The sequence below is a fragment of the Haliotis rubra genome, unplaced genomic scaffold (assembly GCF_003918875.1).
Source record: "Haliotis rubra isolate DU_JTF1 unplaced genomic scaffold, ASM391887v1 Scf402, whole genome shotgun sequence".
NCBI classification, from domain to species: domain Eukaryota; kingdom Metazoa; phylum Mollusca; class Gastropoda; order Lepetellida; family Haliotidae; genus Haliotis; species Haliotis rubra.
This window is the reverse complement of record NW_025767083.1, coordinates 974,349-1,002,210: the sequence shown is the minus strand read 5'-3', so window position 1 is coordinate 1,002,210 and position 27,862 is coordinate 974,349. Positions and strand designations below refer to the sequence as shown.

The following is a 27,862-nucleotide window of genomic DNA, read 5'->3' as shown; positions in this document are numbered from 1 at the left end:
CCTGGCTTGCTGCTGGTGTCATACAGTATACTGATGATATTAACCACGTATTTCATTCCTGGTTTATAAGAAATTGGGTGTTCCTTTACTTTTTGTTTGGCCACATATTATCTTCCTATTCTGCTGGGGATCCACATATCTGACGTTTACTTATATCGGGAAGTGTATCAGTACGTTTTAAGAAATATACATCTATGTATGATCAGAATACTGTCTGGGGTTCTGCCCACCTTGATCTGTGATGGGGACTGTGTGGGTAGTTCTTGCCGAACCCAATGAGATAGCTGAATCCAGTGTCTCCCAGAGCATAGTGGATCTGACTCATGGCCCACTCTCGGTACTTGTCCGGGTTCACTCCTGCCTCTGCAGCCATCAGAGCTGCTAACGCCATGTTGGCTGAAAGTAGACCCAATCATAGGAACAACTGCTTGAAACGGCGTTCTACGGCTTTTGTGTAGTAAGGCAACGGTTCCGAAAAGAATGATGAGTCGTAAGTTCAAAGAAGCGGTAAATACAACCGAAACAATAAAAAAACCTCAGTTCTTACGGGTGATATAGATACACAGCCTGAACAGGAGAAACAGCACATTAGAGTATAAGACCAGCAGGCACATCTGAGACTTTCGACCAACGGCCGTATCTGAGACAATACACGTATATACATTCTGAGACATTACATCTACATGCACATCTCGGACATTACACAATCATGCATATCTGGGACATTATACCTACATGCATATCTGAGAGATCCCCACTGCAGCCTCCATGCCAGCCCTTGAGGTGTGTACTTAATGACCTGATTAGGGAACCAGTACTTCTCGAACGTGTCCTCCAGGTCCTGTTTGTAGATGTCTTTACGGGTCAGCTTGTAGAACAGAACCTACAGAATGCATTAGTGTTGAAATAGTGTGTAAAGTAACAGACAAACAGAACATTGTACAAGATTCGGCAATATAATAGTGAATAATCTCAACGAATAACAGATAAACCAAAGCTAACGTCACAATTGTAAGACACAGTTCATCTCTCTGCAACTGAAGATGGTTACTAGTATTTTACAACCCTAAGACATTGTTAAACGTACATTGTTGGCCGTCAGGTTTAACGTACATTGTTGGCCGTCAGGTTTAACGTACATTGTTGGCCGTCAGGTTTAACGTACATTGTTGGCCGTCAGGTGTAACGTACATTGTTGGCCGCCTGGTTGTCGTCCCAACTCATGCCCCACGCCTCGCCAGGCTGGTGATATTTCTCGGCCTCAGTCAGATATTTAGGGTCTCCAGTCGCCTGATACAGCCATAGTCCGGCCCAGGCATGCTCGTCAGTGTTGTTCGTGGACCTGTGTGCAGGTACATGTTTGTTTATTCTCATTAAATGGTACACAGATACACTGTATCGATAGCCATTACATCATCATTAGTATAACCCAACTTCGATAAGGAATATATGACATACGGATAAAACTGGGCGGCTGCTGGAACACTCTGGCTGTATCGACCCTTGTTGGCCATGGCGAAGTCATACAGCTGTACAGCGTGGTCCAACAGTGTCGTGGAGTAGTTTGCGTCTGTGCAGAAACAAAACAAATGTCCAAGAAACTGTTCTTATTTTGGAGTATAATAAAAAAACCAAAACAATCCACACAATTCTTTGAAAACTATAAGACATACGTTCTCTTTTATTGCAAAGTTGATGAATGGAGATATGACAACCTTTGTCCTTAAATGCCATTGATCCTGCGGCAAAGGCAGCTGCTGTTTGTCCAGCTACGTCACTTCCGGGTTTTGAAGGAGTGATCTTAAACGCGGGTCTGGCCATTTTCATGTCTTCCGGTCGGCCCCAGAAACTGTGGTCTGCCCCTCCGTTTCCAACCTAAAATAAACAACACACACTTGTCAAGGTAATGTAGCGAAGGACAAACCAACGATACACAACATCCGCCAAAATAATGGAGAACATATGAATTCTTTCATCATACTGCGATGAAGTATAAGTAACCTCCCTTTTCACGCAATAACGGTATGATATTAGTTTCACTGGCTTAAAGTATGTCTCTGCATTATGTATCTAGAGTAAGCATGGGACTCAACTATACTATCGTTCCTGGTTTAGTAACACTTCAGGAGGTAATCGGGTGGCACCTACGAGACTCACCTGTACATAGGTTTTTGGGGGGATTCACCTGTACATAGAGTTCTAGGAGACCCCCCAGTACATAAAGTTCCGATGGACTCACCTGTACATCATCCTCGATATCTCCAGGGTATACGTTACGATCACTCTGCACTATACCCTGGATGCATCCACGCCTTGGCCCGATAATTATATTACCTCCCTTTGCTGGCTCCGCATTCTCACAGTAGCCAATCAGCTAAGCCGCCGTTACACCCGAGCTTGCCAGTGTCAACAGCTTGACAGCGGTCGCAGTCGCGAAGGTTTGTTTGCAGTACCACTCAGATTTGAGAAATAATATAAACAAGTTGACTGATCTGAAACTTTAAAAATTATGTACAAGAACTCCTTCCACATCTTCAGAGTACCCTCTGCATCAATTGTGTTGCCAAGTTTAAACGGTTAGATAATTTAAGAAGTGAAAGTGAGTTGTGACTGGTTCGCTCAACTTCCCAGCGTAGACACCTGATTGGATAAAAGCCAGCCAAGGGAGGTAATAAAATCAACATAAAAAGCCGTGGATGAATCCAGGGTATAGTGCAGAGTGATCGTAACGTATACCCTTGAGATATCGAGGAGGCCTGTATATATGAAATACACAAAGTTCGAAGGGGCTCACCTGTACATAGAGTTCGTCCTTCGCTGTGTGACACTTGAGGAGGTAGTCGAGCGGCCACTTGATGCTGTCCAGCATGTTGTCGTACTGGCCGGACTCCACATACGCCTCCTTCCACTGCAGCAGACTCCAGGTGAGGATGGTGGTGGACCACGACATGGGGAAGTTGAACTTGACGTGGTCACCAGCTAGGAAGACATGGACAGATTCACCAACCGTAGACTTTTACTGCTAAACAAGTTCCTGAAGTTGGATCAGGCAAACTTCGTTCTTTCTCCGTTTTGTCTCATATGATACACAGTCAGGATACACCTCGGGGTTTGCTTTTTGTTTAACGTCACATCTTCAGCTATATGACCACTGTTTGTAGATAATCGAGTGTAGACTAGACAATCCAGTGATTGGCATCATGAGCATTGATCCGCGCAATTGGGATACGATGACATGCATCGACCAAATCATCATCCGTGTCTAAGTGATCACGTTATTCGCCCCTAAACCACAAGCATGGGTTGCTAAAGATCAATCCCAATCTTCACGGGTCACACGGCGATTTAATACCTTGGGTATTCCTTATTGTAGGGCCGATGAGACAAAATTGCTTAATGCTCTTTTCTAGTTTCATAACTCAGCATTTGAAAGGCACCATTGTATTCAATATTATCAAATGTGCCAACATTCAAAACGTCATCCTTTCCCTTGAAATTTGTGGTTAAACCCGGTGTAAGGTCGTGATAGGTTTACGAAATATCTACTTCCATTGACACAGATTTATGATACACCTGCCGGTTCTGCATTATTCTTACTGTTTTCATTATGTATACGAAACGTTGAAAGAAAACGTCTGTGTGGCCAGACGGACCAACAAGTAGACAAACGTCACTGCCTACCAAAGATGGAGACATTTTTAGTTTGATGTCGCCAAAACATTGTGAAACTGCACTTACCGTCATACCATCCTCCAGTGAGGTCCTCCCCATTATCGCCCTTGTCTCCGAGGGCGGAATCTGCTCTCCAGGGGATGGGGTTGTTGGCCGGAAGTTTGCCTGACCTCTGAGCGTCATAGAACAGAATGGACTTGTAGAGGACCTCATCGTAGTTGTACTTGGTGCCTCCGGCTGTTAAGTGTATGGCAAACACTGATTTCATGTGTGTTCTGTTGACTTACATAATCAAACTACAACATGATCATTTTCCTACTTTCAAGTGGTTTGCAAACTCTGTGCAAGCTGTTTATTGAGTCAGTGGACTTAAGAGGGAAATGAAATCAGAATACTGAAGCAATGAATTTCTCGACATTGGACGTTTCAGCTGCAACAGGAGAGTAGCCGTGAGTGCTAACCAAAACAAGGCTTTTATTCTGATGCTCCCTCCCTCCTCCTCCTACTTACTGTTCTTCACGTTTGGAAATCCATTGTCGTCGTGACCGAGGTTGGTGAGTGTTGCGACAGCAGTTGGAGCGGACGACGCCTGTGTGTTGCCAAAGAAGCGGAGTTTCACAGTTTCCCCCTTTGAGTAGAATACCCTGTCTTGCTTATTGATGACCACCCAGTTTTTGCCATCCGCAGACTTTTTGTACACATCGGCTACCCACAGCTGTAACATGACATTAATCAATTTGACATATAGTCACATGAAGACAAGGAACCTTTATAGCAATAATATACAATGTACTTAAGTACACTCGTACATTCAGGAAAATCAACTTGGAAAAACTCAGCTTATCTGGATATAAAATATGTTTCGATCAAATGGTTTGCCAAAAGCAACCAAAGGATACAACGGACATAACAAAGAATGGCCATTCATGTTAGTGTAGGCAACTTGTTTGTGGTCCCAACAGATGATGATTAAGGGGCAAGACGTAGATTGGTAACGTTCCATCATACGCAATACAGAAACTAAACTCCATGGCATCTCTACGTAAAAGTCGTTTAATCAATCTGTCTATTGATAACATAAATATTTGTGTTTTTTAAAAGAAAACTTTCGATTGACTGACGTATAATCAGAAATTCAGCAGGAAACTGAAGACTGACAATAATCAACAATACGCCATGTTCCCATGGATATCCTCAAAACGATGAACGTGGGGTATAACTTACGTCCAGTTTATCAACCGGCTCTGAGAAGTTAATGGCCACCTCCCAACCTTCTATGTTTTCAGTAGCAGTGAAGGAAAACTCGGCTTCAAACCTGTTCCCCCAGTCATTGTAGATCTGCATGTTGTTTGTAGTGATCTCTTCCCCACCACCAATACCTGTACCTGAAACACACAACAGAGTGGTGGAAAACCTCAATTATGTACATGATGCTGTTCAGGGTAACGTGCCGCTAATGTATTGTGGAGTACAGTACATCTAGGCATTGCTGTGACTCGTGCAACCCGAATACGGAAGAGGCTTTAGTTCCGACAAGAATTTAGAACTTAACTCTTGCCTGTGTCAGCGATGATCAATTCCAAGTGGAATTAGTTCCACATCGAATATGTCTATTGCCAGTGTAAATGTATCGTGGAAATCTGTGGCCTGGCAATACTCATTATCCAGGAGAACATAATGAAACAGGAGAAATTGCACTTCAGGAGCAGATAGTCTCTGACACTTAGAGATATCTAGAGAACTGTATGTACTGGCTATATGATAGTAACGTATCCAAACGTGCCTTTTACAGGAAGGTAATCTTAGGTTTGTCACGGATATCTGATGTCATCACTTACTTTCAGTAATCCATGAATATATTATGTAATTTGTCTTCTTGCGCCTATGGAATCTGCTTCAGCAGAAGTTCAAGAGTGAACGTCATTGGCATTGACGTTTTGAACAGTAACTGAAACTAGTATTTAATTTGTGGTTGCTTATAGGTATGTAGAGTGCACATACTACTTACTGACATTCGTAGATATTGGGACAGTCACTGTGACACCCGGTGTTGCAGCAGTCTGCTGGTTGTTGTTGTTATTGTTGTTGTTAGAAGGGTTTCCTATGGTCCCTGTGCTGTTCATCCCTTCTACAGACATCGTCACTTTAGGCTGAATGTCCCCAGTAGTTTTGGCCACTAAGTCCAAACAAAGTTTATCTCCTACATGTTCATTGGCATTCCATTGTTTGTTGGAGAGGACAAACTCCATCCCCCCGTCCATCATATGGACATCTGCAGTACCCGTCTGAGGACAGTAAATTATTATAGTTGATATGTATATGTTCACATGTTCCTGCGATAATCTGTGTTTTGGCCTAACATCGTTTTGTGCAAAACATGTATTTCAGCTATGTCACGATATGTCAGCTTTGGATGGCAGACATCACGCTGATGATTAAATCGTAAACAGGTGTTCCCTTTCGCACATCGTGATGACAACAGGTGTACTCGAGCTCACAGTCACTGACATGGTCTGACGAACAAAGGATTCTGACCAGTCCGATATCTTCATGAACACGGTATGTGTCAAAGACAGACTCAGAGGAAGCAAGTACTGGTACATTCCTAGGTAAAAATCCTGGTCTGAAAGGAACATTTTCCTTCCGAAATGCAATTTTAACATCTCTGCGTGGTGACTTTAGGCTAACTATTAATATTTTATACATATAGGAGAGAAATTCGGATTGGAGCATTATTAGTTTGTGTGTTCGTGCGTGTGTGCGTGCTAAAACATTATTAGAGTACATTTTGAACTCAAACCCAAACAGATCGAGGTAAGGAAAGCTTTGACGAGTGGTCGCAGCTTACAGTGATTCGAGTCAACTCAGAGGTCTGTTTGCAGCGGAAATAGCTGATTGTGCTCAGAGTGCGAGATTCAGATAACTATTTGTGTGTCTCAAACTAATTTCGTGTAATAATCTACTCGTAATATTTCAGTTTATCCAAGAGGAGTTTTATCAGTTAAAGAGATACGTATTTCACTGAGAGGTTGCCACAGCTACCTGAACAAAAACCTGTACTTTTTTCGACATCTTAGCTTTTACTGTCTTTTTCAAGCATCGCTGGGATTTTTATCATTTTGTAATCTTTCTGTAACGCGCAACTGAGCTGGCAATAACCTGGATATTAGGCGCGATACAATCAATTGTCATTCATTCATTCATCTTTGATGAACAAACCTCAAGGCCTTCGACAGCCTGGTCAAACTTGACGTGGACTTTCCACGTGTGCAGCTCTGTAGTGATAGGTATGCAGGCTCGAACCTGGAACCCCCCGGGCCAGTGGTTGCCGATGTTTACGTTAAGATCACTCACTGAAAGGGCGACAAATGTCGCCAGCAGCACCAAGACAAACATGTTAACTGCAACAAATGGAATACGGTGGATGATGCTCAAAATGTTTATTGTTTATCCACAATATCCTGTTACTGGCGAAAGGTTTTACACGTATCACTACAGGTACATGTAATAGTACTGAGAATGAATGAACGAACGAACGAACGAACGAACGTCATACATGTTATGCAGGACACAGAGTCAGCCGTCTAACCCTCTCAGCCAACGTGGAAGCTGGCTTCGTATGCTGGCGATTAGGTGCCTGACCCTGAGCATATAGCATATGTTACAGGTAAAGTGTTTGACAATCCACAAGGTATTACTTACACTTGTCTAGAATACTTTAAGGGAATATAACTCCCTTTTCTCATATTATGAAGCATATATATTTGAGACAATGATTTCATGGTGCCTGTGTTGAAGCCCGCAATGATACATGACAGTGCCACCAGAGTCCAGATCCACTGCATGACCTGCCACCCACTACAATAACACATCACACTTAATGTCAAGTCAATGTGAATCTATTGAAATGTAAATAAAAATCCATACATATACCTGTGAATGCCGTCGGTCATGTCATATGCTACACACGTTTGCGATTTTTATTTATCAATCTAATTAAAGGTGTCACCTCTGATAAGACGGACACACTTCTTGTTCAAGAAAGACACATGCTATATATGGTATGACACCTTGACCTGATTTAGTTTCAGGGGCATCACGTATATATTGTATGCACCGCGTATATATTATATCTATCAAACATAAGTAAAATGTAATGCAAGCACTAGCATATGGCAATGACAAGATTCAAAATAGAAAATCTTAAAATCCCCACTCTAAATACGCTTTATTTAATTTCTTTTCCTGATGTGAACCACAGTATGGTTCACTCTTATCTGCTGATAGGAGAACATGACTTGTTCTGTGTTTTACCTTGATAAAAGACAAGTTTCAAATCTTGAAGGCGTCTTTGGTAAATTCAAGTAAAGCAAATGAATCTCAAGACAATTTTGATATTTTGACACATGTTCGCTGTGCTTGCTGTTTTGTACTGTTGAGGCATTTGGTGATCATAACAAGAAACATCTAAAGAGGCGTGTATATGTTTGATATTTCTTTCGGGAACCTATGTGTATTTAGAATTACAGATTTCTAATCTAGGGGTAGCCTAGTGGTTAAAACATTTTCTCGTCACGTGGAAAACCCGCGCCCCTTTCCCCACATGGTGTGAAGCCCATCCTCTTGGAGTTCCCTGGAGTTCTATTGCTTGACTATGGCTGAAAGCGTCGTAAAAACATACTCACTCACTCCCTGTGAAAGAATATGAAGCAACGTGTGCATCGTTTAGCTTGTAAGTACACTTCACTATTATGACGTCGTGATGTTGTGAATAATGACAGAATTGGGAACCTAGTCAAGGAACAATGGTCAAATCAAATCCTAATTGGAAGATATTGCCAAACTTAATGTAATACTAAAATGTAATTACCTTTTGAAAACAATGGGTCAGTGTATGTGGTATATCGGTTTCTTACAATCAGGTTACAAATGGGATGGAAGTAGCATGGGAGGTTTCAGAATGTTGTGTGTCAAATTCCAAGTTAAAACAATACTTTAACCAGAAACCAGTCAGTTCATGCAATAACAAAGAAACCAGTCAAACCATTTAAACAATAAAATAACAAAGAAAGTTTGTACAATTACCAAATGTAATCTAATGTCAACTAAGTTTACAAACCAGTATGTATTACTGCTAAGGAATTACAATGTACAGTTCAAGATATACTGGCAGTATGAATCCAGGAGCAATCCAATAAAAAGGCAGTGATTATAGCAATAGAGAGAGTGATGCTATCATCCATCTCGGAACAACAGTGGTAAAGTTTCCTAGAGAGCTTGGCTGGGATGCAGGGTGAACAGATACTTCAGCTTCACAGACATAGTGCTGCTCTCCATGTAATGTCGTAATGTCAGGTGATAGTCACGAGTGTGCTCCCAGTCTAAATAGAGTAACATGCACCCAACATCCCTCAAACTGAGTCTTCCTTGTGATACAGTGAAAACACTGTTTACAATGAATTACTCTGCCACCTAACCTTTGGTTTCTTGAGATGACTGAACACATTCTGTACATTCTGGGGGAAACAAGCTCCATGGTTTGTCTGTGGACCCTTTAACGATTTCTTCTTTCCATGGGGAAAAACAAAATGCATTCTGAATAAACGATCCATGTATTCCGATTTCGTGGCTTTCATTTATTTGTATGTAAAGGGATCTGTCTGTTTGTTTGTCCGGTCAGAACGCCCAAGACCCTGGTTCGATTCCGAAACGTTGTGTTCATCATAATAAGAAGTTGACATCCATAAAAACTCTCTTCCTTGTATATTCTCGTTTGGCTGGAAACTCCTGAATAGAATTTCTTGCCTTGGATAAGTAAGTTAAAACGGACAGCAAATACAATAACTTGTCGACTGATAAACACCATATCAACCGATTTCATGAGGAAACAACCCACGCCTGTGTAATAAATGACTGATTTGTCACATATCTGTTCATCAATGCCAATATGAACACAAATTCATGGTTGATTTGTTCTCCTTTACAATCAGAAAGGCTAAATAGCAAAGGTACGTAAGCGTTTTACGCTGGTTTGTCAGTCTGTTCAAACCCATTACAAATTGGTGGGTTCAGATCATCTTAGCTAAGTGTTCCGATAACCACATGCAGTGTACACATCGTTCTTTGATTAGTGTCCGAAAATTTTACCAACGATGCTCGTGATTTCAGTCACTAGATTCAAGTGAAAACAATATGAAAACGCAGTAGATGTCTCTGTTTATTTTATCCAGTAATGATCCGAACTCTGTAACTCTAGGGTCCCAGCTGTTCCGGGTGGATGTTTCTATTGGCAAGAGATCTCAGACCTGATCGAGGAAACAAACACATGGCGTGTATTGAGGACATATTGGTATGGTGTGGGTCAGCAGACCTCACAACTGAGGTATAAAATGCACATGGGCTGTATTATGGACTTATAACTCAACAGAGGTACTACCATTACACTGAAGTTATATAATATCACTAGTTTACATAACTGATGGTGAATCGAATAAAGAATTTAACACATTTTAGTCATGAAAACATGGAGATTGTGAAATGTCGATATGCTTCATCTTTGTTCAAACTCTGCTGTAAATGAAATGGAAAAAAACAGCTTGCTAACATGTAAGTACCACACATTCCCTGGTGCAAATTATTATTCAGATAAGTCTTAGTTTAATTATGTTTGTGACACTTACTGGACGGGGCAACAAGAAACACACACCTGCCACAGCGGCCTGGAACCCAGCGTTGTAGTCACAGGCCACCTCGTTGTTGACGTAGTTGGATCGGTCGTCCTTGTAGCCGTCACTGCTATCGGGCCCTCCTACCATAGCTCCGTACAGGGTGTGGACATTAGGGGCGTGGCTGGACATCACCTGGGGTCCACAAGGAGCCGGTGGCCAGGGACAGGAGCTGAAGTTGCACCGTGACTACTGAAGTTCCGTCATAACTTGTAATTATTCCACACAAGAAAACTCTCAAGATATAATCCCTAAGCATATTGTTAACCAAGGTCGATATCAATTCCTACTTTCGTCACTGTGATATTCATCATTATGACAGTTCCTACCTTGATCTGTGATGGGGACTGTGTGGGTAGTTCTTGCCGAACCCAATGAGATAGCTGAATCCAGTGTCTCCCAGAGCATAGTGGATCTGACTCATGGCCCACTCTCGGTACTTGTCCGGGTTCACTCCTGCCTCTGCAGCCATCAGAGCTGCTAACGCCATGTTGGCTAAAAGTAGATCCAATCTAATATTGAAGTGAGTTTCTACAATTGCGGCTAGCATTTCAGTTAAACATCAGTTGTGGCTGTAGGTGAATGTAGAAGCCAATGGAGATGAAACTTTCTTCACATCTTCACGTTAGAATGATGTATTCACTGTGCCACTGTTTACCATACAAAATCATCATATTGGCAAGACATGGGAGCATGTGTTGTGGGGTGAAATACATTTGTCTCGAAGGAATGTTGACGGACCTTCATACAGACATTCAACCTTTAGACACATACATTTGCAAAAGCAAAGAGATACCAATATACATATCTCAGTCAATACCCCTACATTCATATCTGAAACATTAAAGCAACATGATATCTGGGACATTACACCTACATGCATATTTGAGACATTACACCTACATGCATATCTGAAACATTAAAGCAACATGATATCTGGGACATTACATTATCTGGGACATTACACCTACATGCATATCTGAGACATTACACCTACATGCATATCTGAAACATTAAAGCAACATGATATCTGGGACATTACACCTACATGCATATTTGAGACATTACACCTACATGCATATCTGAAACATTAAAGCAACACGATATCTGGGACATTACACCTACATGCATATTTGAGACATTACACCTACATGCATATCTGAGAGATCCCCACTGCAGCCTCCACGCCAGTCCTTTAGGTGTGTACTTAATGACCTGATTGGGGAACCAGTACTTCTCGAATGTGTCCTCCAGGTCCTGTTTGTAGATGTCTTTACGGGTCAGCTTGTAGAACAGGATCTGCCCAAATTTGAAAACACCGACTCGTATGAGAAAAACGTGAAATTCCTTAAGCTGAAAAACTTAAGTTCACAGTAGATAAATGGTAAACATATAGTTTCCCCATGAATTAACTGCCATCAAATGTTCGTAATTGTAATGTAGCGCATCAATGGTACCATCCGTCAGGTTTAACTCGGGAAGAAGGCCTGGGAATTGTAGTTTGTAAATCCGTCTTGAGGAAGGCAGGTTAGAGTTAGCTTCCTTTTGTTAAATACTTCCTTCGACCATAGGCCTCTTACATTTTGATCCTCACTCAAACAAGATAGAAAGCAAGGAATGCATAAATATGTCAGACATGCGCCCTGTCTCAAGTGCATGTAAAAATATCGTACATTGTTGGCGGCCTGGTTGTCGTCCCAACTCATGCCCCACGCCTCGCCAGGCTGGTGATATTTCTCAGCCTCCGTCAGGTATTTCGGGTCTCCAGTAGCCTGATACAGCCACAGTCCGGCCCAGGCGTGCTCGTCCGTGTTGTTCGTGGACCTGTGTGCAGATACATGTTTGTTTTTTCTCATTAAATGGTACACAGAGACACTGTATGGATATCTAGCCGTTACATCACCATCAGTATAACCCAACTTGCATAAGGGAATATATGACATACGGATAGAACTGGGCGGCTGCTGGAACACTCTGGCTGTATCGTCCCTTGTTGGCCATGGCGAAGTCATACAGCTGTACAGCGTGGTCCAACAGTGTCTTGGAATAGGCAGCGTCTGATGATGACAAAAACATAGCTGTTGCCATCTCAATAGAAGCTTGGTTTATTTAAAAGGCACTGCAGTAGTGAAAACGTAAATAGATTTCAAGTGACTATTTTACCTACATATTTATACACGTTAAATCGTATTCCCATATAAGCTATAACCAATCATGCCACAGCAAGACGTGGGATGAAAGTGGGTCTCAAATGTTACCATGTGCACTGCAAGAGCTGACAAGTTCAGATCTCACCCAACTACTTTCCACAACGAAAGGATCATGACAAGATCTATACAGAGGGTCTCGATTCTCTTGTATCGTGCTACATAGTAACATATACATATTTTATTGTAAAACATATGATTGGGATGATCAGGTGAATGCTTTTGAAACTATCTAACGTCATTATGCATATTCCGGCTGATCAGAGAGATCTAGATCATTGTTATTCTCTACCTTTGTCCTTAAATGCCATCGATCCTGCGGCAAAGGCAGCTGCAGTTTGTCCAGCTACGTCACTTCCGGGTTTTGAAGGGGTGATCTTAAACGCGGGTCTGGCCATTTTCATGTCTTCCGGTCGGCCCCAGAAACTGTGGTCTGCCCCTCCGTTTCCAACCTTCGATATACAGCAGACACTTGTAAACGCAATGTAGCGAAGAACAGATACGTTCTTTCATATTTGGCGTTTAAGAGTTCCATTTTGGTTGTGTGGAACTTGAGGAAGTAGTTGAGCGGCCATTGGGAGACTCATCTGTACATAGAGTTCTAGGAGACGTCCTGTACATAGAGATCCAGAGGACTCATCTGTACATAGAGTTCTAGGGGACTCCTCTGTACTGTAGTTCACAAGCCCGTGAGTTGAATTAGCCCCAGCAAAAAGGCGACTAACGTGATCGATTGGTCGTATCCTAATTACGTAGATCGATGCTCATGCTGTTGACCACTGGATTGTCTGGTCCAGACTCGATTATTTACATATAGCTGAATATTGGTGAGTGCGGACGTAAACAACAAACCAAATAGCAAGTTCTAAGGGACTTACCTGTACATAGAGTTCGTCCTTGGCTGTGTGACACTTGAGGAGGTAGTCGAGCGGCCACCTGATGCTGTCCAGCATGTTGTCGTACTGGCCGGACTCCACGTACGCCTCCTTCCACTGCAGCAGACTCCAGGTGAGGATGGTGGTGGACCACGACATGGGGAAGTTGAACTTGACGTGGTCACCAGCTAGGAAGACATAGACAGATTCACCAACCGTAACACTTCTGCTTAGTTAAAATTCAACAATCAGTAGCAGGACAAGACCAAACATCCATTCCTTCCCCCTTTCCCTTGACACATTTGAGGTTGTCACCAGCTCAGAGCATGATGGTGTTGATATCACATGTTTAGGGACGCAATTTACTTGACAACATCTCAGCGACGCTCCCTTCAACAATCGTTGACGTCATCTGATGGCCTTATTTATAAGATACTGACAAATTGCACGCCTTTGATGTACAGTTCAGTGGAGATACCTCCTAAACGACAAGATAACCTGGATGTGAATTCGACTTGATAGAAAGAGACACATGGATTGTAAAGTGACAACAGAACTACGTACCGTCATACCATCCACCAGTGAGGTCCTCCCCATTATCTCCCTTGTCTCCTAGGGCGGAATCTCCTCTCCAGGGGATGGGGTTGTTTGCTGGCAGTTTGCCCGATCTCTGAGCGTCATAGAAGAGAATGGACTTGTAGAGGACCTCGTCGTAGTTGTACTTGGTGCCTCCGGCTGTTTATAGGATAGGTAAGCTGTTAAACATGTGTTTACTTGTGAAAACAGGAATCTGTAGATCACCTGCAATTAAATAATAATTTGCATAACTGACATATTTGTTTGAGATTTGCCTATTCTTACTTCTTTATATTTACTTCCTTGGCACTATTGCTGGATTGTCATATAGGTTCACTTATAAACATGCCTCCCTTCTTAAACATTCATGGGTTATGTGAGAAGGCACTTGCTGTTTTTGACATTAGGGAATCCATTGTCGTCGTGGCCGAGGTTGGTGAGTGTAGCAACAGCAGATGGGGCGGACGACGCCTGTGTGTTGCCGAAGAAGCGGAGTTTGATGGTGTCCCCTTTGTCAAAGAAGACATGATCCTGCTTGTTGATGACCACCCAGGTTTTACCATCGGCAGACTTTTTGTATACATCGGCTACCCACATCTGTATATCATACACATGAGTTAAAAGAAATACGTTGGCTATAACATTGACTTTCACCCAATAAAGTCATCATCATCATCATCATCATCATCATCATCATCATCATCGCTACTCAATCATTCTTTTGATATCATTATCACTACTTAATCTTTCAATAATATAATCCCCATGAAGAATGATTATAACAGACAGTTGGGGAGAACATGCATCTTCATGTTACATCGTGGGTAGAAATTTACAATGAAAGAGAACCCATACACATGTTGTTACACTACGAAACTCTATACGGTTATTGTATCCACAAACTTACATCCAGTTTGTCCACAGGCTCTGAAAAGTTGATGGCTACTTCCCACCCCTCTATCCTCTGGTGGACAGGAAAACTAAACTCGGCTTCGAATCTGTTACCCCAGTCGTTGTATATCTGCATCTTGTTGGTGATAACTTCCTCACCGCCACCAATACCGGTGCCTTATAACAGCATGCATGTATTTTGAAAGATATATTTTCTTGACAATGTTCAAAGTCTCACACATGTCAGAACATAATTATAACGACTGCTATTCTGTGTTAGCATAGTATGGAAATAACATAGTTAAACGCCACAAATCCTATCAAAGTTATGAAATGGTTATTTCATAAGAGACATTTTAATTCGGATACTGTGGATTGGGTGGCTGGTTGTGACTTGCTGGTATGTCAACCTCCTCTGTCAATGGATCTGAACTACAAGTCTTACTTCAGGTTAAGCTACACGACACCAATGAAGCCCATTTCTGGTGTCCCCTGCCGTGATATTGCTAAAACATTGCTAAAAGCGGCGTAAACGTAATCTCACTCACTCACTCACTCTACGCGACAACAGCTACATATAGATGGAGGCAGATATTGAAGACTGATTATTTCCCTGAACTTCGGGAGACATTGTTTGATACCTGATGTCACAAAAGGAGCTGACGTGGCACCGACGCCGGACGTTGCACCGATGCCGGGTGTCTGCCCACTACTTCCTGGAAGTAGGGAGTTTTGTGGTCCAGCCGTAGGCGGCTGATCAGTAGGACCGTCCATACCGGCGATGTAGACTGTGGCGGAAGGGATAATATTGCCATCCGTTTTTCCCAGAAGGTTGATACAGATCTGGGAGCCAACATGTTCTTCTTTGTTCCAGTCTTTGTTGTGCATGATGAACTCAGTGTTGTTGTTTCTGGTCTCCACAATTTCAGCAGCTTGTTGCACCTTCAGATATATATATATAGCATCGCTAGTCCGGATAATCATTGTGGGTAGGATATCAACATAGCAAAATGTCACCCCGACGTGACCTTGACATGTTATTATAGGTATTAATGTTTTTTATAGTTTATAGTTTTAGTAGTTTATATCACAACTAATCTGTCTGAAAATAATTTCATCAGGACCAGACGATCCAGTGGCTGACTTCGATCACCACAACTGGGGTACGATGACACACATCCAGCGAGCACGGTGTCCCGATCCTGTTAACCGTCTCTTACTACAAGCATGGGTCCAAGCCTGTGCATTTTTACTTGAAACGCTACTGTCCAAAATACCATATTTCCTCTAGGTACCTAGACGCTTCTAATCATATCCACATGACTATTTCACCCTAAAGTCACCACAGTAATCAATAGCACCAACATGTTTTGCGCCCGTACTTGTGGAACACAATAATAGCTGGTCAGTGTATATTAGACGTTGAATGCGCCTTGTTTATGGTGTAAATTGATAATACGTACATCAAGTGACTTGATTGACTGGTCAAAGATGACATGGGCTGACCATCCGTGCAGGTCTTCCGTGACAGGGATACAAAACTGACCATTAAACCCTCCTTCCCAATGTCCAGTTATCTTAACCTCTGATTCGGCGTGCCCATTCGCCAGCAGCACCAGTAGCAGTAACAGTCTCATAGTGGAGTTGAATGTTCTGATGACCTGCATGTAACCATATACTGTGACACATGTGACATATAGCTGCTTCACATCATAGTGGTGATACAAATTTTATTCCACCTCTGACAGGTTCGTATATTCAGAAAATGTCATTATTTTTCATATGTAGTATAAGTATTTCTTCCTTAAGTGGCATTTAGAAGCTGGTATGATGAAGTGAAACACACTTTATGGATAGACAACTTCTTAACACCGTTTGCAGTAGTAGATTGCAAATGATCTTCATGTAGATCCTAACACCGACGATTTCGGTGTAGATCCTAACACCGTTATCAAGCAAATGATCATCATGTAGATCCTAACACCGTTATCAAGCAAATGATCATCATGTAGATCCTAACACCGTTATCAAGCAAATGATCATCATGTAGATCCTAACACCGTTATCAAGCAAATGATCATCATGTAGATCCTAACACCGTTATCAAGCAAATGAAATGATCTTTATCATGCAAATGATCATCATGTAGATCCTAACACCGTTATCAAGCAAATGATCTTACATGTAGATTCTAACACCGTTATCAAGCAAATGATCATCATGTAGATCCTAACACCGTTATGAAGCAAATGATCTTCATGTAGATCCTAACACCGTTATGAAGCAAATGATCTTCATGCAGATCCTAACACCGTTATCAAGCAAATGATCTTCCGAAACGTCGCAACTAGTGGATATCTACTGCAACAAAGAAGTTGTCTATCCATAAAAATGTTCCACTTTCGTATAAGTATAACGGTTAAAAAATTATTGTCCTGTTTCATAACACGGATAGTTGTTTCATGACAAGCATATGGGTCCTACCTGGCTCAGCGTTTCTCGTGACTGTCTGTCTGCGTTGTCAGTTGTTATCTCTTTACCTAAATAATCTTTAACTTCAAAGACGTATGTCAACAAATTAAAGAAACAAGATCAAATAACGTTGTATTTTACAAACACAATCTGACCTCAATGACTTGTAACATGACACTAATTTGAACTGCGTACTTGCGAAAATCAACTCATTTACACACAGGATTGTAACGCAAGAAATCTGGCATCAAGGTATAAACTTCTACTGACGGGGTCTTAACGGTATATAAAAGGAAATGGGTGTAACGAGGCCAATATAATAAGTTCGTTTCAGGGTGAATTCAACAATGCTCAGTGTATATATCCACTTAAAACCTGTATGCGTTTCAAGGCAACCGAGTCACCAACAAAATGAGATATAGATCACAAAAATCGAAGACGTACTTTGGGAGCTAGGGTCTTCGGAAGCTCGAAACATCGTTATTTCATCCTATACACTAATAACTTATGTTATATTTGGGATTACAGTTTCTTAGTAAAGTACAAATTCTAGTACTTTTTGGGTTGCGTCCCATCCGGGATTCGAACCCACACCCTCAGAGTCATAGCTATACACTAACGATACGCCCCAAAACATGCTGAATTGATGGCACCTGTCAGCGCACTAATCTCCATTCTTTCGGGGACACATACACCTAAGTGCCATAAAGAATTTACACCCATTTATTCATCGCTAGCAGGCCTGTGTATTGCCCGTGCATTGTCACATCACCTTGGCCTTGACCTGCCCAGCACTGACAAGAGGCAGCGATCTGACTGGCTATACATTAAACATGTCCCATCAGATCGCTGGTAGAAGTATCCTATTAAGAAAAATCTGATCTTTCCATACCGGTTAATCTGTCATGGCACGAGGGATTAACTTCAATAACAAGAAATTATCAGGTGATCATTAATTTGTTGTAGTATCACTGAAATTTAACTTATTGTTTTAGTTACAGCAAAATCAGCAAAAGCGCTATATTGTCACTGACTTATCGGGCTTCGATTTGCTTTCACAGGATTGAATTGACCAAACATGATTGGGTAAAGGGCCACCGTCGCAGGAACAACGCTGGGTTCATGAAACACCACACGAGATTGAAATGACGATTCTCTGTCCGATATAGTCCAATAATAGTCAAACAGCCAGTTGTAAATCCACTGATTTACCCGTGAATACGGAATTCCTTGAGGAGAAATGGACTGTCTCAAGTATGCACATATATGGTATTTTTGGTAAACAATCGACTGTTCGACCTGAGGAGCGGATGAACAAATGGCCTGGGGTTCGGAAATGGCTGTATACAAACGTACCTCCCTTAGGCGTGTCACAACCATTTGATCGCGGGTTCAGATATGAGCTTCACGCTGATGTCAATTCTCGTGTTGTTTTTCTAGTGGACGATGTTCCCTTAGCGCCAATCTTTTGTGTCCACATTTTATAATATGTTTTAGGTTCAATCAAACATTCTCTGTCTACGAAGATATCATAGACGTCTACTCTCTAGATGAAAATGTGTTGGGTCAAGGTTAAAACATTCACGACCTTCAAGTGTTTTCATGGAAGATGTAGGAGATCCAGTATATTGTTATCCTCCATAGCAAATTGTCGTTCTCAGCTCCTTGGGGAGTATACGACCCAGCCTAATGTTTCGGCGCTAGAAAGTGAACGTATCTCATTATACCGGGTACCCGTTCACTTGTTAAAGTAGACACATGTGCTTCATGCTTCAAAGAAACTCTCAGGAATCAAGCAGCCGAAGGTAGTCCCCAATTCAACTATTCTCTGTGACAAAGGTTTCTTTATTTCACCTGATTTCTTACTCATCCACAGGTTCACATGCAACAACTTTGCCGCAGTTTTCATTTTGAAGACGCTTAATGACTATATTTTGTCTCAGTATAATACGTTTAAAGGTTTCTATTTTAAGTGCGTGTATCATTACTATTGGTGTATGTAAAGTAGGTTGCAAGATAAGACGGGTGATAGGTAACTATTTTAGGCGAGGCTGGACGACTACAGTGTCTTTTGTAGCCTTACCACAGTCAAGGAGTCAAGAGGTAAGCCTACGTATGTATTGTACGTCGTTCAAACAGCCAGGTTTTCGTTACTTTATCCTGATGTCTAAATTATACATTCCTGAAGATATTTCAAGAATATATCTATATACATTTTCATATTTGTGAAGTAGAATTGGTTTATTGATCGTTGTACGTTTGTAAAACGAGCAGCCATTTTAATGGATTTGTTTGCTTGTCGACAAACAACAAGTGATAATCTTACCTGCATGTGATTGACATGACCATTCAGGATTAACATCCACGTTACCCTTCAAGGCCACCCGTCTATGGAGATAAGGCTGAGATGTGGGTCAACTTGACAATGAAGAAATGTGTGAGCGTTGATTTTAAATCGCAGAAAAAATTAAAACGTGTGCAACATATTCTAACATCATATCACGCCATTGCTTTATAGGATAGACCTATTTTGGATGTACATTGATACAGACTGCAGATTATATAGCAAAGGCTTTCCAAGAAGTTAAATCACTGCATGTTTGTGATGAGCGAGTTAAGCGGAAGGTTGTTTTACTCTGTACGATATGTTTTCTTACTGATAATTACTCTATGATCTGTTTCAAACATTCCCCGCTGTGAGATTGCTGGCATATTTGCTATATTCACTCGCTCACACTGTTTCAAATTCGCAAAGGAAAATCCTGGTGATGACAGCATGCGTTATCAAGCGTTTCGTGAGAGTGAATCATGTGTTTTCCTAACATTCATTTAGTTGTGGAACATTCCTTCCACGTAGAGCGCAGAGTGGCTCATATCTCTATTAATATGGGTTCTTAAGTTGGTGTTACATATGTTACAAAGTCCACTACCAACTGAACACGAACCTTGTGAAGATCCGGGTTACACCTGGTCTTCAGCAAACTACACTGGGCCCCGTTCCTGAAAGCAATTGTAGCGCTACGACTATCGTAAGTCTATGTTAAAGTATAGGAGTTACGATCAACTTAGCGCTACGATTGCTTTGAGGAACGGGACCCTGGTCGTAAGAGACGACTAAACATTTAGCGGTTCAAGGTGGTCGTCAGGCCCTCTGACTTGGTAGATCGATTCTCAACTACATGGACATGCGTCTGTGGTTGTTCATTTAAGCAATAACCTTGCCTTTGCCAAGAATTTGTCTGTTCCCCTTTCGGCGAAGGCCTGGTATAAATGTTTTTAACATATTGACACATAAACAAGGGTTTATGAATATGAATCGTTCCATGGCCTCTTTTATCGCTTAACGGAAGAAGACTTTGTCGGTCTTGTTGTAATATCATTGCAATTTATCTAGATACTATTGGTATTTTCTGCTCTTATCAGACATCATGCTGGTGTTGGTATTGGCGGCTCTAGCGGCTGCGGCCTCGGCGGCGGACGTCACCATCGGTAACCATTGGAACGGCGGGTTCCAGGCGAAGGCCTGCGTCCCCATCACCACTGAGCTTCACAGCTGGAAGGCTCACTTGAAGTTCTCTGAAGCTGTGGACACCGTAGAAGTGAGGATATAGTGTGTTGATCTTTAATAGTCATCGATTGAATGGGTCATACATATGGACCCTGCTTGTAGCAAATATGTCTCTTCAGGCTTCAAACTTCAAGTGTATGGAGTGGATGTTAATAAAACAGAGGCAATGTTTTTTCTTTAAATAAATAGAAATCTAGATATATTATGTTATTCCATATTCATGACAGATTCTATCACTGTTCCGATCCAACTTACTGCAGCAAATGTTTTTTCAATATTTCTTACCTATTTTTACACAACCAGAACGAGTAATGATCTAAATTTATGTAAAATTTGCTTGCCCATCTTGTGCTAAGAAGGTAAGGGTAATCGGACGAGCGATATGATCATGGTCCCAATCCGTGCTCGGGCCCGCTGGTAGTCGGGTCGAACTCAAGATTCACCAAAATCGAGGGCTTGTTTCTGATTGCTCCGTGGTATTACTACTCAACATGCACCTGTAACCATTACAGTGTAGGAGCCCAGTCTGTTCAGTAACGTCGGTCGCGTAAAACTCTATACTGAAACCTTGTTGACAGGTCGGTACAGCCGATGTCCAGAAGTTGAGTGGCGGAAAGGAATTCGTCCTGACGAACAAGCAGTGGAACGCAGATGAACACGCTGGTGACACACTGTGTCTGGACATTGTCGGCCACACCACTGGTGACATCAACCCTAAAACAACCATCACTATAGAGGGCAATGTGGCTGGCGCTACTCAGGCACCTCCGAAGGTGGTTCACACAGGTGCGTTCTGTAGTTTGTGATTGCACACAGGTGCGTTCTGTTGTTTGTGATTGCACACAGGTGCGTTCTGTTGTTTGTGATTGCACACAGGTGCGTTTTGTTGTTTGTGATTGCACACAGGTGCGTTCTGTTGTTTGTGATTGCACACAGGTGCGTTCTGTTGTTTGCACACAGGTGCGTTTTGTTGTTTGTGATTGCACACAGGTGCGTTCTGTTGTTTGTGATTGCACACAGGTGCATTGCACACAGGTGCGTTCTGTTGTTTGTGATTGCACACAGGTGCGTTTTGTTGTTTGTGATTGCACACAGGTGCGTTTTGTTGTTTGTGATTGCACACAGGTGCGTTCTGTTGTTTGTGATTGCACACAGGTGCGTTTTGTTGTTTGTGATTGCACACAGGTGCGTTTTGTTGTTTGTGATTGCACACAGGTGCGTTCTGTTGTTTGTGATTGCACACAGGTGCGTTTTGTTGTTTGATGATTGCACACAGGTGCGTTCTGTTGTTTGTGATTGCACACAGGTGCGTTTTGTTGTTTGTGATTGCACACAGGTGCGTTCTGTTGTTTGTGATTGCACACAGGTGCGTTCTGTTGTTTGTGATTGCACACAGGTGCGTTTGTTGTTTGTGATTGCACACAGGTGCGTTCTGTTGTTTGTGATTGCACACAGGTGCGTTCTGTTGTTGTTTGTTTGCACACAGTTCTGTTGTTTGTGTTTGCACACAGCTGCGTTTTGTTGTTTGTGATTGCACACAGGTGCGTTTTGTTGTTTGTGATTGCACACAGGTGCGTTCTGTTGTTTGTGATTGCACACAGGTGCGTTCTGTTTATGGTTGCAACAGTACTATATAGCTGTACACATATCCACCAGTGGGATTGGTCGAGTATGTTACCATGTTTGTTAATTAACTTTGTTGTTGAAGGTGGTACTTAACGATCCCAGCTGTATGGCAGTAGCCCAAACATCCTGGATGACAGATAATCCAGAGACCTGCTTCGGTTTCTCAGCGAGTCTGACAAACGTATTCATTTGGCCGCCAGACAGTTCTTGAAACACAGGCTCGTCGAGGATAAGCCGCTGGTTCGTCAAAGGGATGCAACTCTGCATATCAAATTGTGACGATGGAAGATTAAAGAATAACCTATATCCGAAATGATATGGAGATGCACAAGTAATGTGTACGGTATATTCCGTGTTGCAGGAGGCGGTACAGCCAGATACAACTATGGCGAGGCTCTTGGCAAGTCCATCCTGTTCTATGACGCTCAGAGATCCGGTAAACTTCCGGCCAACAACCCCATCAAGTGGCGAGGTGACTCCGCCCTGGGAGACAAGGGAGATAATGGGGAGGATCTGACCGGAGGCTGGTATGATGGTCAGTAGTCGGTTCCCTGGACACTATTTGGTTATATTTAGAACCCATAAACACTTTCGAAATTGCCATTGGGAAAAAATGTGTACATTATTGTTAAAATTGTGAAATATGCAACATCCATGTCACAGAGCAATCTTAAACACGATGGTCAGATGTAACAGATAATTCGTTACCACCCACAAAATATTGTTGTGTATACCCCATTTACAATTTACAGTGATGATGTTAATTCAGCGTATTGATGCACACCGTTTCAAATTGTCAATAAATCATTGTCTAAGTCCCAATTACGACAAGCATAGCTAAATGTGAGTGGAAAAGTTGACACCAGAAGTAAGTTTACATTCATATATTGTACTGGTCCATTGATCTTGGCCTCGAGTGACGAGCGAACGTTTCAACCAAAGTGCTATGCTCTTGTGCTAAAAAGCATTGTGATGAAAATCTGAGTATAATGACCAAATGTGTACTATAATACATAATTAAAACCGCATATTCCCAAACGTATCATTGTTCTTTAACACGGGAACCCCGTTGCCTATCTTTGCTATGAACTACTGACTTTCTCTCCAGCTGGTGATCACGTCAAGTTCAGCTTGCCCATGTCCAGCTCCTCCACCCTCCTGCTGTGGGGCTACTTACAGTGGAAAGATGCCTATGCCACAACGAAACAAACAGACAAATTCTTTGACATGATCAAGTGGCCCTTGGACTACTACTTGAAGTGTTGGATTCCAGCTAGTCAGACGCTGTATGCACAGGTGAGATGTCGTTTTGGTATGTTTTCCAGGAAATGATTTGAGTAAATGTTAGTTCCCTACATCTATGGTCAGGATCATATTCCTTGTAGAAAGAAAGTAATGTTACGATTTTGCCTTTTATGCCTAATGGTATGTGTTGCGCAAATAATCGAGACGTTTGGAACAGAATTTGGAATTGTTAATCACCGTATCCATTCATGTTTTCAAACATAGCTTCTGATTTCCTCAAGGTTGGAGAAGGCAATGACGACCACCACTTCTGGGGCCGTGCTGAGGACATGAAGATGGCCAGACCCGCCTACAAACTCACACCAAGCAAACCTGGATCAGATGTTGCTGGAGAGATTGCTGCCTCCCTAGCTGCTGGGTATATGGCATTCAAGGAAAGAGGTGAAAATAGCAAAGTCGACAGGCGAAAGAATGTAGTTGTCAGTAGCAGTTTTTATGACATGACCAAATGTGAAACATACATAATTGCGAGTGGCGGATAAACGATTGGAGAAATCTCACTTTGAAAACCCAATCAAAAATAATAGCGACCACACACATTTCTAGAATCATAAGGAAATGCACATGACACTAATACAAATAGGAAATTTCATCTCACCTCATTTTTGTTACTGATGAGCGAGATTCGTTTTATGCTGAGACATAAAAGAAGAAGGTGAATTGTACTGGAAAGTCTGTAAAGTGTAGGGTGTATAACAAAGGGTGTATCTGCTGGAACGTTTACAATTAGAAAGATGAAGAAATACCTCTTGTTGGGGAGAGTTAGTCGAACATCTACAAGGTTATTCAACATTATTCATGTTTTGCGGCCCTAGTCGTAGTAACGTTGATCAGGCCATGACCTTGGATATCTCGTTCTACATTAAAGCCATTACTTTTACATTCACATTGCAGCAGCATTTGTTGTGAAAATTTCAAACCACTGTAGACATATGGACCCCGGAGTTATAATCAGTCAACCCTTGTGTGTATATTTTATGCTGACAAAATATTTCCCATGCCAGATAAGGCCTATGCCACCAAACTTCTGACTGCATCAAAGCAGATATATGAGTTCGGAAAGAAGTATCCTGGAAAGTACAGCCAGAGTATCTCGGATGCCGGCCAGTTCTACTCGTACGTATGTCCATTGTCAGGTGTAAATCTGTTCATATGTCAATTCCAACATACATCTCTAATCATATGTACATATTTCTAGGCAGCTTCGTGATAAAGTCACACATGCACATTGTTTGGTCTAAACGTGACAGTTCTGGAAAGAAATATTCAAGAAATTACTGCCATGATCGTCATAAAGTATACCGTCGTGATGATGCCACATGTCAGAGGTGAGAAACATGACTCAGCCATTTATGTCTTGATCCAGATCCAGCGGATTCAAGGACGAGATGTGTGAGGGCGCCATGTGGCTGTACAAAGCAACAGGTGACAAGTCCTACCTGGCCGATGCCAAGGGATACCACGAGAATGCCTGGGCGTGGGCTCTAGGATGGGACGATAAGAAAATAGCTTGCCAGGTGAACAGGTCTTTTCCCTGTTGAAGTTATAGGGGCACTAAAGCAGGCCAGTTATGTTAAATGTAAATATGTCAGAGCCTACTTTCATTGTCAGCCGACCTATACTCGTGAGGCATGGAAGTATATGGATACCTAAAATACGCAAGGTGATATCTTACATACATTTAGCATATATTAAATGCTACATCTGGGTGTATATGCTAACACCGTTATCAAGCAAGTGATGATAACGACGTTGCATCTACACCGAAACGTTGCATCCATTGCTATAAAGAAGTTGTCTGTCCATAAAGTCGTCCCCGTTCATCATACCAGCTTCTAAATGTCACTCAAAGAACTACATATATTGCCGACATATTCAAATTACGAATTAGTTCAAAATCATTACTATTTCTTACACAAATACTTTAAAAAAATCAGTGTTGACATCTTTTGCTTTGTAGAATTTTGAAAAAGTATTGAATGAAGTACTATGGCTTGTTGGAAATATTTAATGTGACGGCAGGTAACGGAATTTCACTCAGTTGTTTTTGTTTCATCCATGCTAACACGTGTATCTGCATTCAGCTGATGTTGTACGAGGCTACAAAAGACACGGCCTACAAGGACGAAGTGGAGGGTTTCTTCAAGGGCTGGCTCCCTGGTGGCTCCATCACCTACACTCCATGTGGACAGGCGTGGAGGGACCAGTGGGGATCCAACAGATATGCAGGTCAGATGTTACATATTACGGCGTTTTTCTCTTAAAACAAACAAGGGATATCATAAAATAAAGGGCAATCCTTTTTGACAGATCTTTTAGTAACTATTGTAAATCATACTTTTCGGTAAAATATCGTTTTACCAAAAAATGCATTTGACAACAAATATTTATGATAAGCGACATACTAAAGTACTTTAGTTTTGGTGTAAAAAGTCTACCCCGTTTATCACTGCGCTAGCACTCAAGCTATGAGTGCCGTTTTTGGCCCTATTATCACTTTTACACCCAGTGGAATTTGACCTTGCACATAACCATAACTGACAATATCCGTTCATAGTTGCATTAAAGTTGTATCCCAACCAAACGTGTTTGTAGTAAAACAAAGTAACTACCAGGTATAGTTGAAGGTCTCTTTGGTTGTACTAGACAGGAAGATGGACAATGAAATATTTTGTGACAAACTATCTCTTTGACAGTGTCTAACGCTTGTCTCTGCTGTTAAGAGGAACGTCCAAATGCAAGTCGTTATAGTTGATCATTTAAACATGAAATCACCAAATACATTGCTGTTCACTGATATATGACGGTAAACTGTTCATCGACAGTACATAATATGATAATTGAGTAATATCAGCACCTTTCTATGCTCTCAGGTGATGCAGCATTCGTCGCTCTGGTGGCTGCTGATGCTGGACTTGACACTGCAACCTACAGGAAGTGGGCAGTTGAGCAGATCAACTACATCCTCGGGGACAACAACTACGGCATCAGCTACCAGATCGGCTTCGGCTCCAAATACCCGAGGAGTCCTCATCACAGATCCGCGTACGTTCTTTCACCTCAAGACATGCTGGCAGTAGTATCATTTTGAACATTTCTGAACACATCATTGTGAATAATAATTGATGAGACAATTATGTTTGTTTGTTGCACACCCACAGGAAGAATCGTGTGTATAGTTCCTGTAACTTACCATTGACCTTATTCTCACACTCTCGATGGAACACCATCGTTGTATGAAGGAATTATCTTCTTGCAAGATGAACAATACACAATGGCTACAACTGGACAAGACTATGAAGAAAAAACTACTTAATTAAATATCCAATAACAAATTTATGATTGTCCAATCATCACATTCGTATTCAAAACAATATTGTATGTCACAAAATCTTCATGGACTCCAAGCTGTCATTCGACAATAACCATTACACGACGATCTTCACTCCAGTTCCTGCCCCGACCGTCCAGCTCCCTGCACAGAGGCCAACCTACACGCTTCCGGTCCCAGCCCCCAGCTCCTTGTGGGCGCCATAGTGGGAGGCCCTGGTAAAGATGACTCCTACAAGGACAACAGGGAGGACTACGTCCACAACGAGGTGGCCTGCGACTACAACTCAGGCTTCCAGTCTGCTCTGGCTGGTAAGTATGTCGACTCAGGTGTGAGGTGCAACCGGAATTGAAGGAAATCGAAAAGTTCATACAAAGATTAAGACTGCACGTCCAATGTCGATTTTTTAATGTTGGTAATTTATTACAATTTCTGTAATAGATCGTGATTATTAGATTCAATCATTTAGGTTAATTATGCTTTTACCTAACACAAATATTTTACTTCAGGTCTCACTCATCTTGTCAACACCAAGGAGCTGCCAGCCATTCCCGCACCAAAGTGTCATGGTTAAAAATATTATTCTTTGAATAAAAAATATTCATTGAATTGTC

General features: G+C 41.8%; 2 protein-coding genes across 4 annotated transcripts in view; one reads left to right on the top strand and one right to left on the bottom strand.

The window, feature by feature from the left end:
• LOC124287607 (endoglucanase 4-like) overlaps positions 1-19,824 on the bottom strand; it is a 21,388-nt gene extending 1,564 nt beyond the window's left edge. The window contains exons 1-15 of one of the 3 annotated variants that reach the window (XM_046724104.1): positions 19,745-19,824; positions 17,431-17,486; positions 16,410-16,607; positions 15,588-15,888; positions 14,963-15,123; positions 14,448-14,652; positions 14,044-14,214; positions 13,483-13,667; positions 12,897-13,056; positions 12,343-12,454; positions 12,071-12,221; positions 11,549-11,696; positions 10,727-10,892; positions 10,379-10,569; positions 9,877-9,977 (exon numbers count right to left, since the gene is read on the bottom strand). In XM_046724104.1, coding sequence (XP_046580060.1) covers positions 9,925-9,977; positions 10,379-10,569; positions 10,727-10,892; positions 11,549-11,696; positions 12,071-12,221; positions 12,343-12,454; positions 12,897-13,056; positions 13,483-13,667; positions 14,044-14,214; positions 14,448-14,652; positions 14,963-15,123; positions 15,588-15,888; positions 16,410-16,583 — 2,178 coding nt within the window. In that variant the 5' untranslated portion in view covers positions 16,584-16,607; positions 17,431-17,486; positions 19,745-19,824 and the 3' untranslated portion in view covers positions 9,877-9,924. Of the gene's footprint in view, positions 1-9,876; positions 9,978-10,378; positions 10,570-10,726; positions 10,893-11,548; positions 11,697-12,070; positions 12,222-12,342; positions 12,455-12,896; positions 13,057-13,482; positions 13,668-14,043; positions 14,215-14,447; positions 14,653-14,962; positions 15,124-15,587; positions 15,889-16,409; positions 16,608-17,430; positions 17,487-19,744 lie in introns of those variants that run through there. The other 2 variants (XM_046724103.1, XM_046724102.1) reach the window with 2 other exon arrangements.
• Positions 18,309-27,862, top strand: LOC124287611 (endoglucanase E-4-like). The gene is made up of 12 exons (XM_046724110.1): positions 18,309-18,363; positions 20,842-21,017; positions 21,565-21,772; positions 22,974-23,147; positions 23,721-23,908; positions 24,139-24,298; positions 24,922-25,033; positions 25,284-25,434; positions 26,002-26,146; positions 26,791-26,962; positions 27,369-27,559; positions 27,758-27,862. The coding sequence occupies exons 1-12, from the start codon at positions 18,324-18,326 to the stop codon at positions 27,820-27,822; spliced, it is 1,782 nt and encodes a 593-aa protein (XP_046580066.1). The 5' UTR covers positions 18,309-18,323; the 3' UTR covers positions 27,823-27,862.

Excerpts from the sequence above, each read along its gene's own strand:
- LOC124287611 (XM_046724110.1), top strand. The coding sequence starts at position 18,324 with ATGGCACGAGGGATTAACTTCAATAACAAGAAATTATCAG. Across the intron at positions 18,364-20,841 it reads CAATAACAAGAAATTATCAG|ACATCATGCTGGTGTTGGTA; the intron begins GTGATCATTAAT and ends TGCTCTTATCAG. Across the intron at positions 27,560-27,757 it reads CTTCCAGTCTGCTCTGGCTG|GTCTCACTCATCTTGTCAAC; the intron begins GTAAGTATGTCG and ends ATTTTACTTCAG.